The sequence below is a fragment of the Musa acuminata genome, chromosome BXJ1-3, assembly GCF_036884655.1.
Source record: "Musa acuminata AAA Group cultivar baxijiao chromosome BXJ1-3, Cavendish_Baxijiao_AAA, whole genome shotgun sequence".
NCBI lineage: Eukaryota > Viridiplantae > Streptophyta > Magnoliopsida > Zingiberales > Musaceae > Musa > Musa acuminata.
Genome location: NC_088329.1, coordinates 41,348,464 through 41,363,702, shown reverse-complemented (window position 1 = coordinate 41,363,702; position 15,239 = coordinate 41,348,464). Strand labels below are relative to the sequence as shown.

Below are 15,239 nucleotides of genomic sequence, written 5' to 3'. Positions count from 1 at the left end.
TCGAGTCTTAGATAACGAGGGTCGTCAAGTCTTTATTACCTTCGACAAAAAAGATAAAGACTTTATATTCATCACTTTTAATGTTAGAGTTATCGATAGATATCAATAGTTGGATTCTCTATGTCGTCTCTATATATGAAAAACGATAATGCGAAGATGTAAGTGATAAGGGATGAAAGCGCAGACGATGGGGCAAAGATAGGAGGGTAAAAATATTTTTTATTAAAAGTATTTTTAGAAAATTTTGAAAATGATTGACACTGCGAGATTCTCATTTGGAGAATTTACCCTTAAAAACAATCGGGTGGGGTATCGGACAGTCCATTGAATGCGTCTCTTTCACGCCTATGCTTGTCTCCAACTGAGCAGGATTAGCCCACTAACTGTTTGCTTGGTTCACTCGTTGACTTCTCCGACTTATCTTACTCTTCGTCCTTATCCACTCAGGATATATATGATGGCTGCTGTTCTGAAGATAATATTACATATTTGGGGGAAACACGGAAAGTTGGAAGGGGGGTAGAAAGCAACGCCTTCTATACGCTGAAGGTCCTGTTAGCATGGGCGTGCGTGCCGACAACCCTTTGTGGAGCATATCGTAGATATTTCTGGCGCCTCCATGCCAGCACAAGCTTCAGGACAAGAAGGTAGAGCCACCGAGTGACGGCAAAATCTGCGACTTTTCTTTGTCATCCAAAGAATCACCATTAGGAATTCTGCCAATGGTAGAGTGTGGAGTGTCCTCTGCATACAGGTTTCTGATAAGGTTTCGACAAATAAACCAACCAGGCACCCCAGGTGGGTGGGATGGCCAACATAGATGGTAGTGATGGCCTGCATCTGCTGTTTGCATTCTGATGGGGTTGGGCAGTACAGAAGCAATTATTGATTGGAATCATGTAACAGTCATCTATTCATTCCCATTTAGTGATCGATGTTAGCTCAGCTGCTGAGCTCCTTTGTGGGTGCGAGGTGTTATTTCTTTTACCATAAAACCACCCCAGGTAGAACCAGTGAGGAGAGTGTGGCACGCCTTTGGGACAGGGTCAGAGCACTGCAGAGAAACCAGGAAAGACAGGGAAATTAAATTAAATTAAATTCATTGATAATTACATAGAATTCAATTAACATGGTGTAAGATTATTTTAGACCTGAACCAAACGCAGCATATCCATGTAGAAGCATCGAGTGTTTCTTCCGCGGACGACCTGCACAATCAACAAATACCATCAGAAGCAAAGCCCGAATCCACGCGATTCGGGCAGCAACAACAAGCACTTGCGCCTGCACACACCAACCTTGAAGCAGAGAGAAATCAGTCAGTGAAGGGAACGGACAATAAAAAACATGTAGCATTGACTACCTGGAAAAGCCAAGAGAATCCGAAATGAGCCACGGGTGTCAGCTGTGCACGGCAAATGGTGGTGGTGGGAAGAAGCCATCGGCAGTCTCAACTGAGATGCAGATGAACGAGAACATCAAGTGGCCCGTAGGAGAAATAGAAAATTAATAGATTGAAGAATAGCCATACACTTGACAGATATTTTGTACAAGGTTAACACATATTTGAGTAAATCCTGTCATTACAACAAACAACAAGCTATTCTGACCTTGGCTCAGAAAAAGAAAAAGGTGAGCTAGTAGGTAGAAACTGACGCATTGTAGCAGGCACACATGGTTTGATCAACAGGCACCATCACCACTGTTCATACTAAAAAATAAGTGACACGAATAAAAGATGGTACATCACCGATCCTGATCACCATTGAATCAAGTACGATATAGCATCAGTTTCACTGAAGCAATCAGTGCAGCATGTTCCGGTTTTGCAGACAAAGATGCACACTTCCGGTGGAGTGCAGCTGAAGGCTTCCAACTTTGATTGCCCAAATGAGTAGTAATTTACGATTACCTTTTGCTTGAGTCATCAACTGCAGGAGGAACCTTGGCAGGGTAATTTGACAAATCAGTAGCAGCCAATACTGAAAAATCATATGGTCGTGCAGAAGCAGCAGCGCTGTCTTTGAGCAATGAAGATTTGATTGCTTCCAAGTCCACTTGGTCTTGCAATCTGTTTGTAATCACAGGGCTTCCTGAGTTTGATGTGGAAACACTAGACAACCGTGTATCATCCAACTTCCCTGGGTACATATGTTTGTTCTTTCTCACAGCATCCATCTCCTGCCCCGTCGGCACAAAGGTTCGTGATCGATACTTTCTTGCTCCCTCATCACCCTCATTGTTGTTGTACAGTACATAATCATGATAAGTAGGGGCGAACTGTGTCAAGATAAACTGATCAGAATATCATCAACAGATAACATACAATAAGCTACTTAAATTCAATACAGGATGAAATAATTACTTTACAAGAGAGATCACCTGATGAACTGTGTCATGGTAGAAATCGTTGAACTTCAAAGCATGAACAAGGCTTCCCCTTAAACCACCAGAACCACCAATGTTAGCACCCGCATATTCCTTGTATGGAAATGCATACAAGTGGCCAACAGCTGCTGCAAGCATCTCAACACATAACACAAAGTTCTGAAATTCCGCAGCTGCTTCTGAATTTTTTATGAACCCAGACTTGGCTGCGAGAAAAACCAAGACACCCTGCATGAAAGATTGGTTAATAACTTTGTTAAAAGAGAAAGACGGTAACAAGCAATAAATTACGGTAAAACAAATACCTGCCAATATGTGAGGAAAACCACAGATTTAATTATGATGAACTTTGGAACTGGGTTGAAAGGCCGGAGCAAATCTTTGCATGCCACATAGAACAAAGCAAGAGCATACAACGCCATGGAATATGATACTGTGTAGATTATTGTGATGTAAAGATAGGCTTGATCCACACTGAAATTTCCATCTTCATATTTCCCTTTTGCATAGAGTATGAAGGTTATCACAACTAGAATAGGCTTCAGGATCACAAACTGCAAACCACCTTGCTTGCACTTTCTTATGAAACGCCTGTTTAACAAGTTCATTCAAAAATGAGTAACTAAAGATATGACTTAATTGAATTCATTGGTGACAAGTGTTTCAACAAGGGATTCATATGATAAACTTTAAATCCATCATTACAGGATAAGGGATTCTCAGAGAACAGACCCATCAAGGGGAATAGAAGGTAAACAGCACGTCATTAGGTACCAAGATGGCTTCAGAGATCGGCCACTTAAACTCAAAACCACTGCACCTGGGCCTCCCACCCATGCCAAGCAGAGCGAAAGGAAGTTATAAATAACCCAAGCTTCATAACTGAAACACATAATTGTTATTAGAACAATTATTGGACAAACTTGAAAAAGACTTCAGATCCTTGAGTCCCATCTGTACTAATGCTTCTCAGAGAAAATCTGAACATATCAAGTGAAACATTAAAAAGGAATCACAATAATCAAAATACAGCTTTCCCTAAATTAAGAAAAATCACAACTGTTATTATTTTTCTTATCCAAATTATCATGTACAGAACATTTTTACTCAGACAGAATAGGAATCACAGGCAGATACTAACAATCTTGGATCAATATTGAAAAGTCAAAAAGGATGTAGTGAGGAACAACAGGCGAACCAAACTTGCAGCTAAACATACCAACAAGCCAAAAAGGATAGAAATATGGAGTCTATTTTCTTTCTGAACTTCTTCTTATTCTCTTCCTTAAACTGCGGTTCTGTTTACTATCACCTTATGTAAATCAATTCCATTCCAACCGTTGATTAAAACAATCTAACTCATAATTCGGCATACCAGTGAATCTTGGAAAAAAATAACTATCAACTTTGAAAGCATGAGGTAAGGTTCAGAATAAGCTGAAGAAGAAAATATGGCTTTGATTTAAATGAAGACATGCTACTTTTGCCATCGAGAATAGAATAATCTCAATTGAACTGGGTTTAATAAATGATTCTGTTAAGTTTTACAAATCTCCCCCCTCCCTCCCTCTCTGTTAGGTTTTGCAAACCTCTCTCCATCATCCTCCTTTTACTCTCATTCCTTTTGCCAGCATGCAAAGCAAAGCAAAGCAAAGCAAAAGGCTTAATTTCATGAGAAGAGGTTTCTCTCAATTCAATCCAGAGAAAACATGAGTTTTTCTTGATCAAAGGAAAAATAATAACTTACCAAACATCTTCCTACACAATCTCATGTATCTATAACAGAAACAACAGGCACCTCAAAGAACCATCAAGTTGACCATAAACAGAGAGTCAAGCTATAAGAAGCTTAGTCATATGTTATAATGTCCAATATTGTATTTAAAACAAGCAACTATTGTAGTTGATGGTTACAGACAAAATGCTACACATGAAACCGCCTTCGTTTTGAGGTGTGCGGATATGCTTTCTCCATTTATCTTATTAGTCATCTTGACAGTGGAGTACATGTCACTGACAAATGTTAAGACCGAAAGAAATGTAATCACAGTAATACAAAGCAAGTTTGACTGATTTTGATCAAGACATTTAGCATGACAGAGATCACAAACATACTTACACTTCTCGAATAGAATTAAAATATATTGATCGATCATTAAGGATGAGAGACAAGAATGACATCAGTGCATAGACCTGCCAAAAAAGGTATAAGCTGATCAGGCAAGGAATTATGCAATTAGTATATGCATACACCAGAATTTGTATCTCAGAGCATAGAATAAATGAAACACTAACAAGAACCATCAAATCAGTTTATTCTTCTGTTGTTTTTCTTGAGGAAAATTACTGAATTAATTTAACTGAACCACTTTGATCCTCCAAAATTATTTTTGTCGGAGAATAGAGGCAAGATTTCAGACAGGTACTATTTATTGGAGATGAAAATATAAACAAGGCACATAAGCCAAAAGAAAATGAGTAAACAAACAACTTATACCATAGTGAAGTAAGAGGATTGAACCTCGAAGTGTTCCCAACACTTGAAAAGAAAAGAAAAGGTGTGGGATTACATGAGAGTTCGGGTAAGCATTTTAACTAAGAAACACATAATTCTTCTCATTATAAAATATCAGATAGGCACACAAAACTATGGACAAAGAATGGTAAATATTGCAAGCAACATTCTCATTCATTTTTCTACAACCAAGAAGTCAAGAATTATTAAGAATGTAGCAATACCAATCATGTCACATTGGACACAATTCATCATTTTACACAGGTAGAAATGCAGCATTCTCATCACTTCAGTAGACTCTGCACTTGTAATCCACTAGTACAATCACATCAGAATTAGGCAAAGACTTGAATTGGTATATAAAAGCTCGATGAATGTAATACTATTAACTTAACCTAGGCTTAAGCATCTTGGATCAGTGGGCTACAATCAACAAAGTAAATGGGCCAGTTGCTTCATTGGGTATTTGGGTTAGGTGATAACAGGCAGTGACAAAGCTAACCTACTATTCGGTATAGTGGGGGCTCCACTAAGAATGGGTTACCCATGGATGGGACTAGAGGACACATCACAACATGGAGCTACCATTAGGTTGGGTCTCACGTGCACCATTCTAGAGCTTAATTCTGAACTATATTGGTACTTGACGAGGATATCAAGTCTTTAAGTGAAGAAACTTGTATTTTCCAAAGATAGTCTCATATCGAAATTGATAAAGACATGATGGAAAATTATAATTCCCAAATATACTATAGTTTGATTCTAAACTACGTTGGTCCTTAATGTCAAGTCTTTTAAGTGGGGAAATTTGTAAAATATAGTCTTGAGGGCATACTACTATTAAACTTAAGAAATATTACCTTGAGATTAATCATTTTGAATTAGTAGTTTAAGCTCAAAAAAGTTAATTGATTAATTATCTCCTCGAACCGAGTCATGATAGGGCTTGTAGCTTGCAGCGATGGATAGCAGGATCTTAGCGAACTTTAGAGTTTACTTGAATCCTCAAGGCCAGATGGTCTTGTTTGTGCCCCATATATGTACACTTTAGAACATCATCTTGCATATTCTCCAAATAAAGTAGATAATGTATCATAGATTTCAACTGAAGCATAGGTTATTCACTAGTCAGAGATATCCAATAAACAAGTTTCAACTTTGTCCCAATGTACTAGGACCTGTCCTTTACTAGTCCATTTCTCAGCAAATTGCTAATTCTAAATGGTGTCTCTGTTGGTCTTTCATAAGAAGCAATATCAAGGTCCTTTAGTTTAACAACTAGCTTATAAAATATTTTTGGGTTTCGGTGCAGTTTAAAGAGTTAACACCATGCTGTACCTCGCCCGCATAATTTCAGCAAAGGGTTTGTCCCATGACAGAGTTGCATTTTAAATCGTCTTGTGTGTTGTTTTGTGAACGGGACATAACTGTTTTGTGAGTTGAGGTCATGCTGTACCTTGCCTGCATAAATTCAGCAAAGGGCTTGTACCATACAAACTTGCATTTTAAATCTTATTGTGTGTTGTTTTGTGAATGAGACATAACTGGTTTGGGACATGCAATGGAAATTTAGGTTCATACATCAGCTGATAGAAATCTAGAAGAGAATAAACAATATACTGAAAAGCATGAAACTCAGAGACATATGATTTAACACTAAAGAAACCATAAGAAGTACTCAAAGTAAACCCTTAAAATTCAAAATACTATAAAGAAATTAAAATCAAGAACCCATAGACATCCATCCACAAAAAACTAAAACATCCATTAGAGATTCCCAATAGATCTTCTAATTTTAAATGCAACTGATGATTGGTAACATTATAGCCATGAAGTAACTAACCCTAGAATATGTGATCACGAAAAATTAGGAGTATGAAAAAAAAATGGTGAGGAAGTAGCAACATTAGCAATTTTTAAATACTGAATAATAATTTCTAAGCAGAATCACCCAGCATGTTTCTAAGCTAAATAGTAAATATTGCAACAAAATGCGATGACGGATTGACGGTATACTTGCACAATCAAGCAAACAAGGAGATGACAAAAACAACAACAGGAACCAAGAACCAACGGAGAAAATAGCATACCGGTATCATGAAGATGATGCGAACTATGTAGCGCTGAAAGATAGGTTCTGTATAATTCAATAGGTGCCTGTATATGTGAAGCATCGCCAGTGCTATGGCTCCCACCGTACATGGGAATGCGATTATAACAAAAATAATGGGCGCCATGGAAGAAGAAACAACAAAACAAATTCCTGCCCTCCTCCTCCACCTGCAAACGTAGACCAATCTAACCAAAGCATACCAAAGCTCAGAACAAGCAAGCAGATCGGAACAAAAAAACAAAAAAATGAGTAGATAACAGTTGCAGGCAGTGTCAGGAACTCGATCGAACCTCAAGTGTCTGCAAGTTGGGCTTTCTCGCACTTCTTCTCTCAAGTAAACCTTGCAGTCTCACCGGTGCCCCTACTCATGGAACAAGGTCTACGACCTTCGATATTTCGGAGTCCTCCAACCAGGCCTAGCAAAAGAAGGGAATCTTGAGGTCAATTCTCGGAAGATCACCAACAGATTGTAGTCAAAACCAGATCCTGGGCGAGGAGAGACGGAGCGAGAGGGCGGAATCTCGGGGGAGTAGGAGCAAGTGATCGACAGACTATATATGGAAGCGTTAGGGTTAAAAGATTGTACCTCGTTAGGGTTGAGATGAAAGGGACGGCGGTAGAGGAGCTTCTTCTTTTTCTTATTCTCCGCCTTTCCTCTTTCTCAGGCGGAAGAGAGGCGACGGGCGACCGGAGGCGGCTCCTCCCACGCCCGGCGATGACGGCCAGGGGAGGAGTGGGAAGAAGAAAGAGGGCAGGAGAAAGACGCCACGGCGAAGAAACCCACTGTACACGCCACCAGAATGACCGAATGGAGCGCAATAATGTCTTTTCTCGCCCTCACTCTGGTTGTTACGGTTTCACCTTTTGAATTCAACGACTCCTGCCGCGAAAGAATGAACGTGGAACAACAAAATTATACGTATATTTATTCCTCATATTTAGTCTTTTAATATATATATATATATATATATATATATATATATATCTATCTATCTATCTATCAAATTTTGGAAACACATATACATACCAAGGATGATAAGCATATAAAGGATTTTAATATTTAGAAGGTAGATTTATAAGAATAAATATGTCATTTTCTAACTTTATAAGGATATATATAAGAAATAATAAATTCTCAAAAAATATCTCAAGTTTCTTTTTTTTCTACCTAGTACTCCTTTTTTTTTTTTTTTTAAGAGAATCCCTTATTTTACAAAAACAGGATTACCCTTGATTGTCGCGACTATCCCTTTATGCTTCGTCCCTCGTTCGTTATTGTCATCATACTCTTACTCTCATTAGTCATTGTTATCATGCTCTTATCATTATTATCTCGATCTCATCATGATTATGTTTGTTCGAATAAAGATTTACATAGACTTACGTGTATAGATCATGCGATCATCCTTGGTAACAAGGTTTTCACCAGTGCCAACTACTTCACCCTAGCCCACTACCTCATCTCATCCCTGGAGAACCTTCACGACACTCTTTTATCTTTTATCATCAATAATAATATCATCATCATCTTCGTCCACTCTCTCATCATCATTGTCATACCATCGTATCTACCTTTCGATGTAATCTTTTATCCGAAACTTCATGAGAAAAAGTGAAAGCTCGAAATATTTTTTAAAAATTTTTATTATTAAAATAATTTATAAAAAAGCCAGTTCCCTATTGAGGAAGTTAATTCAGTACCTATACCTCAAGATTTGCAACCACCTTGATGGACGGTGATCCTGCTCAAGAATGGAAGTCAAAATTATAAGTCAGTAAATCTAGTAGATTTAGCTTTAATACTAATAGTAGGAATTGGCAAGATCGGATGAACATTTAGGACTTATTATTTTATTTAAATATTTTGGTCAACTCATAGAAGGAAATCTATAAATTTATATATAAATTATTGATAAATTTTAAATCGACTTGGTTTGTTTCTAGGTTCCAATAATAAAAGTGATATTCTCATAAAATATTTACTCACATCATTTATTACAACGAGTATATATATATATATATAATATAGACGCAATCATACATATATATTTATATATCTTAAGAAGAGGTGTGATTTGTTAATTCACCCCTTTGAAATTATATATATATATATATATATATATATAAGGTATTGGTATGTTAATGATATATTAGTCCCACTTATCGAGGATCGATTATTTAAAATTTATCTCGATGACTTTATAATAAATAATTATCCAATGAAAGTATACGAGATTCATTTACCAAATATTAAGAATTTAAAATATCATCTTAAAAATTTTATACCTAAATAATTAGTATGTTTATGATATATCTATCTATTCGGATAAGGGTTTGAAATCTAAAATATTATAAAATCTCATTCGATCATTTTATATCTAAAATATTTTTTTTAGTAAATTAATTTAAAATAAAATTAGAATTTACAAAAGGGGAAATGGAACACAAGTCATTAAGTGTGTGACTAATCCATGTCAGAGATAATCCATTAGATCTAGCATAAAATGCTAAACAATGAGCTTGTTTGATTGAGCTTTTAGGAATGTGAGAATAACTAATGATATTTATATTAACTATAAAACATCTAATAAAATATTTTAGATAGGGCGTGGTAAGATCATTTAGTCCCATGTTGGTTAAGGAACATGAGAACCAAGGATTCACAAGTTCGTTAAGTCTCTCTTACCCTTATAGATCTCTTATTCTCAGAGATGTTTTTTAGAATTCATATATTATGAAAGGATAAAATCATACGAGTATACCCATCATTCAAAATGGATAATTTTTCACGAGCCTACGGGCCACACTAATGATCGACCGACCAAATGATCATTTATGTAAGCGATAGGTAAAAATTTTAGGTAAAAGTTTTGAAAAATCAAAACATCTTATTAAGATTTTGAAACGGTTAGTTTCGATTTTTCAAAACTATGAACCAAAATTGAATTATCAACATTTTGATTATGAAATTGGAACCGTTTATTTCAATCCAAACCATCGATTTATTATTATTATTTAGTAAAATAATTTTAAAAATAATATATATATATATATATATATATTAAAAAAATTTAAAATATCTGTATAACTATAATAAGCGTAATGGTATTTTTAATAAAATTATAAAAAAAAATCAAACTAAATACCTCTTTAAGAAAAAATTAAAATTTGAAGTCAGGGCTTCCACCAAAACACTTTCAGTCTCATGCCCTTTTCGCCCTCTGCTCTGTCCCCGTGACGGATAAGGGGATAAGACAAAGACACGGAAAAGAGGCACAGCGCCCAGCGAACGAAGAGGAAAGATGGAGGTGTCGCTGATGAGCAGCGCGCGCTGCTCTACCTTCTCGCCCGCTCCCACTAGGAGACCCACAGCCTCCCTCCTCGCCCGCCCCACCTTCCTCTCCTTGCGCTCCTTCTCGTTGTGTCCTCTCCGCCCTCTCACCTCCTCTGTGGACGTCCTCCCCCAGCGGTGCGGCCGTAGGGTAACGGTCATGAGCATGGAGGCGGGCATCGGCGTGATGGGTACTAAGCTCGGGATGATGACATACTTCGAGCCCGACGGAACCGTCGTCCCCGTCACCGTCGTTGGATTCCGCGAGGGCAACATCGTCAGCCAGGTCAAGACCGCGGCCACTGACGGCTACGACGCCGTGCAGGTCGGTTACCGCCGCGTCCGCGACCGCAAGCTCACCAAACCCGAGCTCGGCCACCTGGAGAAGGCCGGCGCCATCCCCATGCGCCACCTCCAGGAGTTCCGCCTCCAGTTCGTCGACGGCTTCGAGCCTGGGCAGAGGCTCATCGTCGAGGATATCTTCAAGGAGGGCGACCTCGTCGACGTCTCCGGCAACTCTATCGGGAAGGGATTCCAAGGTATCCTTCTGCTCCTTTCTCGAAACCCTGTTTGTTCAAGGGTTAGGAAATCGGACCCCAAAATTATAAGCAACTAATCAAGAATGCATAATCTGCCTTTCCCAATTCACCGATGAACACCAACAAATCAACATTTGGAGATCGTTTTGAAGGTAAATCTCACGAACTGCCAGCCTAAACAAGGTGACATTGGACATCTGCATCATGATTTGCTAGACACGGCGGTTGATTGGTGTAGGTTAACAATTGTGCGCACTATGAATGCTGTGGGCTCTTGGTGTTGTGGAGAAGCAACCAAGGAGGATTTATAATCTTACTTGGATCAATCGTTCGGTTTATCACTAAGATGACTGTATTAGACTTCTACTGGATGCTTCACTTTGGCTCCATCAACTGAAACATTAGTTTTTATGCACAACATGAATGTTATGGCCACAAACTTGGTAGTGTGTCATTGTAATGACCTAAATCTTATCTAATTTTAATGCGACAGCATGTAATTTAGAGTGCCCTAGTTCAAATTTAAATGCTACTTTTAAACAGCAGAACGGAATCAAGGAATATGTTCATTCTACTGACCTTTCTCTTGACACCGTCTTCTTAAAATGAAGAATGAGGATGTCCATGTCAATAGTAGTTTAGCATGCTTAAATTTGGAGATGATTTACTAAACCTGCTGTGAGGTATTTCCTCATCTTTGGTCTTAATTACTTGTATTTTTCTGTTTAATGGTCTACAGATCCAAGCTGCTTGCGGCGGTTTGTTAGTATCAACTTATCTGATTCCCTTTTTTCTGTAAATTTTAAGATAGTCATATCATGGCATCTTGTATCCAAATGTATACATTTAATTTGTAAGAGTTTAAACTGTGTTGACCCTGGATTCTATATCTTTTATGCTTTAAATATTTCCTAGCAGAAATTAGATTTTCCTATTTCTCTTGTGTTATTTAATAAACCTTACAAATAGCCATGTTTTAGCTTTATTTATTGAACACAGTACAAGAAATTAGCATATTCGTTGTGGTGAGAATATATACATGGCAATAGGCGTATGAACTGTTAGATTGAAATCTAGTGGTGGATCATGGAAGCTTGATCAAGGTGGGTTCGAGAAGTTTGGTAGGCGAAGGCCCTTAAAAGTTCAAATTATCAATTATCTATTTTTTTCATGAAATAGCTGGAATTTGGCTTGATAGTGGGGATTGACCTGAAACTAATTGACCTCAATCTATTTATGTCTAAATTTAGAAGGATCTAAGCTTCCTCATGGGTAGTGAGTTGATGTAACTCGGATAACTAACGTATAAACTTATACTAGAGCAGCTTCAAGGTTGATTGTTGGGTGCATTTGCACCCTTCGAGAAGCCTAAGGAGCAAAGTACAATTAAGGAGAGGGATGAGAACTGTAATACCGTAAATTTTACAATTGCAGTGTGCTCTTTGCTGTGGAACTCTTGGAGTGCAGAAAGCATCTGAAATCTTAGGGAAGGATCCTTAAAACTAATGTATGAACCTTTAGCATAAGGGTCAAGGGAGGAGGTTAAAGTATAATATTTTAGCAAGTCATAATAGCCAAAGTGTTCGTTGTGCTCAATTTATGCTGTTGGTTTTGTTGTTCTCTTCAGCTTTTAAGAGATGCCATGTTACATGAGTTCTCACCATCTCTTTTAGACAAGAATGATGGTGAATCCCTTCCTGCATTGTTTCTTAAAAAGGATCAACGTTGTATGGATTCAACAGTGACACCATGAGAAAAACTTAATGTGCCATTGTTATGAAAATTATAAATACTGAGCGGACTAGTATGTATATTTGTCTGTCCGACCAATAATTGGTGTCAAATTCAGTGATATCCAAGAGTATGGTATGCCGTTCTGTCACGACCTTAGCTGGAATTGCCTAAGGCGTGAGGCACCCTTGCGGCCAACGACGCGAACTTAGCTTGCGTTGCCTAAGTCGCGAGTCACCCTTGTGGCAAAGACGCGAACTTAGCTTGCATTGCCTAAGTCGCGCTTCGCCCTTGCGATCTTGCTCCGCAAGGATCAACCCACTTTGTAACCTCTCGAAGGTCCCGAAGGACCTGTAAAAGAGAAAGAAGTTAGTTCGAAAGAACGAGCAACGTACAAGTCCCGAAGTCTCGCGAAAAGGGAAGCTTTACAAGCAATTCGTCGAACACCTTGTGTGCACAAGAGAAAAGAGGGAGAGGGAGAAAAACAAGGCTTTCAAGGATGAACGAACAGCTGCAAGCCCACAAACAGCCGCTCACCTGGTCCCGGGCGCAAAACCAAGTTCCCGTAAAGGTCACGTGCGAACTTGCGAAAGAGTGTTCAACGCCCGGTATATAACCGAAGCCCCATCCAGCCATGTGCCACCCGGGGGGTTCCTGGGGTCTGAGATGGCTGACATTTTGGTGAGCGGAGGCAGCTCTCCGCTCACCTCCCGCGGCACGCGAAAACGGAGCTGTTTTGGGCTGTTTTGGGGTTGTTTTGCTCGGTTCGGTGAACGGTCGCTTTGCAACGCTGCAGCTTGTACGAACTTACATATTTACAAGCAAAATGACCCAAAACCATGAGAAAACATGCTGTCAAGCAGCTGTACATGCGGGTGTGAGCGACGAACGGTTCGTTGAACGGAGTTGTTGCGGGTGCGCGACGACCGTTCGTGACAGTTCAGTATTTTAATGCCATACTGATCTAGTAGGTTACTGAAGCTTTTTAAAATCTTGATCAATATTACCTGCTTTGCTTTTTTTTTTGGGTGGTTTTGGTTGCATGACAAAAGTAAGTGATTTTATAGATAAACCAAAAAGGATGGGGTCATAAGTATGAAAAAGAGAAGGAAAAAGCCTAGAAAGTGATATGCTGTTGGGTATTAAACATTATTTCTGAAGCTATCAACACTTTCTGCTAGATGGCTGTTGTACAAAAGACTTTGGAATAGAACTGTCGTGAATTGGAGTAGTTTAATCAAGAGTTCATTCTGTTGGTCTTGCGTGCCTATATACTTCGGACGTTGGAACCATTTACCTGAACCAAAATGATGGGACCATTGGAGGTGTGTCATTAGCTTTTGTCGGAATACTATGTTGCACAGGTTTGACCATAAATGACTTGTCCTACAAACCCTTCTACAAAGTGGGACAAGCATGTAAAGTTAGACCCATTACATTTATCATATGAGTTTTCTCAAATTTCACCTGAACCTGCCATTTGTGATCTAAGATTGTTTGGTTTTGCACTTGAGTTGCAGTCTCTGCTGGCTGTAATGTTCCATGTTAGCATCATATCAGCATGGAGGATAGTGCGATTAAGAACGGTTGTAAAGAGTAAATTGGTGTCGTCTGGCACAATGTGGACCAAATATTTCTATGGTTGATATTTGCTCTGATGTTACACAATGATGTACTCTAATTCTATCATCTACTCTTAGATGTTCTTTCATACTACATGTTTCTCTGTCTTGCATAAATTACTACTCGGAGGACAAACAGATTTTATCTGATTCAATTAGCACATGGATTTATCCTATAGTCCTATCATGCTTCATGAACTTTTAATTGTTCTTCATCATTATGACTTGTATATGCACATTTCAATCTATAAACTGGATAATCTTGTGTGAACTATTTAAATAACTGAAAAATATTATTTTGGTTGAAGTTCTTTCCTAAATGTACCTCAAGAATGCCGCTCCACATCAAGCGGAAGAGGATTGAGGATGGTAGACAGGAAACAACCATATAGATGAAATGTTCTAATGTTCATAGTTAACACACTCAAATATTTCATGCATAATCCAATTTTTACCTGTTTGATTGTAAGGATATGCCACTGGAATATCAAGTCTCAGTCTTCCTTTTCCTTTGCAGGTGGAATCAAAAGACATAATTTCCATCGCGGACTGATGACTCACGGTTCCAAGAGTCACAGAGCCTTGGGTTCGATTGGTGCTGGCACCACTCCTGGGCGTGTCTACAAGGGGAAGAAGATGCCCGGAAGGATGGGAGGAACCAAAACTAAGATCCGAAAGCTGAGGGTTGTCAAAGTAGACAGTGAACTGCGTGTGGTCATGATAAAAGGGGCTGTTCCTGGAAAGCCCGGCAATCTTCTGCGAATAACGCCTGCCAAGATCGTCGGGAAGAACATTCCCAAGAATTAGAGCTCCCATCTTTTAAGGTGATTGATGGTGGTGTCTTTATGTCTCATCTTTTCTGCGGTACGTATCGTTACTTCTTCTTTCATTAGTCTTCAATTCTACTTGCTTCTACTATGCCGTTTCTTTGTGATCATTTGGAATGTTTTTGACTAAACGAAAGAATTCTATTGATTTTGCATTGCATTTACAATTAGAG

The 15,239-nt window shown here is 38.6% G+C and overlaps 2 protein-coding genes across 3 annotated transcripts; one reads left to right on the top strand and one right to left on the bottom strand.

Moving 5' to 3' along the window:
• Positions 1–1,490: 1,490 nt before the first annotated feature.
• Positions 1,491–7,857, bottom strand: LOC135585425 (uncharacterized). 2 transcript variants are annotated; one of them, XM_065138867.1, is made up of 8 exons: positions 7,603–7,857; positions 7,307–7,432; positions 6,994–7,183; positions 4,508–4,581; positions 3,121–3,270; positions 2,694–2,979; positions 2,383–2,616; positions 1,491–2,280 (listed from the first exon to the last, which is right to left on the bottom strand). In XM_065138867.1, the coding sequence occupies exons 3-8, from the start codon at positions 7,138–7,140 to the stop codon at positions 1,909–1,911; spliced, it is 1,263 nt and encodes a 420-aa protein (XP_064994939.1). In that variant the 5' UTR covers positions 7,141–7,183; positions 7,307–7,432; positions 7,603–7,857; the 3' UTR covers positions 1,491–1,908. The 2 variants fall into 2 exon arrangements, with proteins under 2 accessions (XP_064994939.1, XP_064994932.1); XM_065138860.1 differs by having other exon boundaries at positions 6,994–7,201; positions 7,603–7,843.
• Positions 7,858–10,223: 2,366 nt separating this feature from the next.
• Positions 10,224–15,236, top strand: LOC135631296 (large ribosomal subunit protein uL3c-like). The gene is made up of 2 exons (XM_065138852.1): positions 10,224–10,886; positions 14,757–15,236. Exons 1-2 carry the CDS (start codon positions 10,319–10,321, stop codon positions 15,044–15,046), a joined length of 858 nt encoding a protein of 285 aa, XP_064994924.1. The 5' UTR covers positions 10,224–10,318; the 3' UTR covers positions 15,047–15,236.
• Positions 15,237–15,239: the final 3 nt, after the last annotated feature.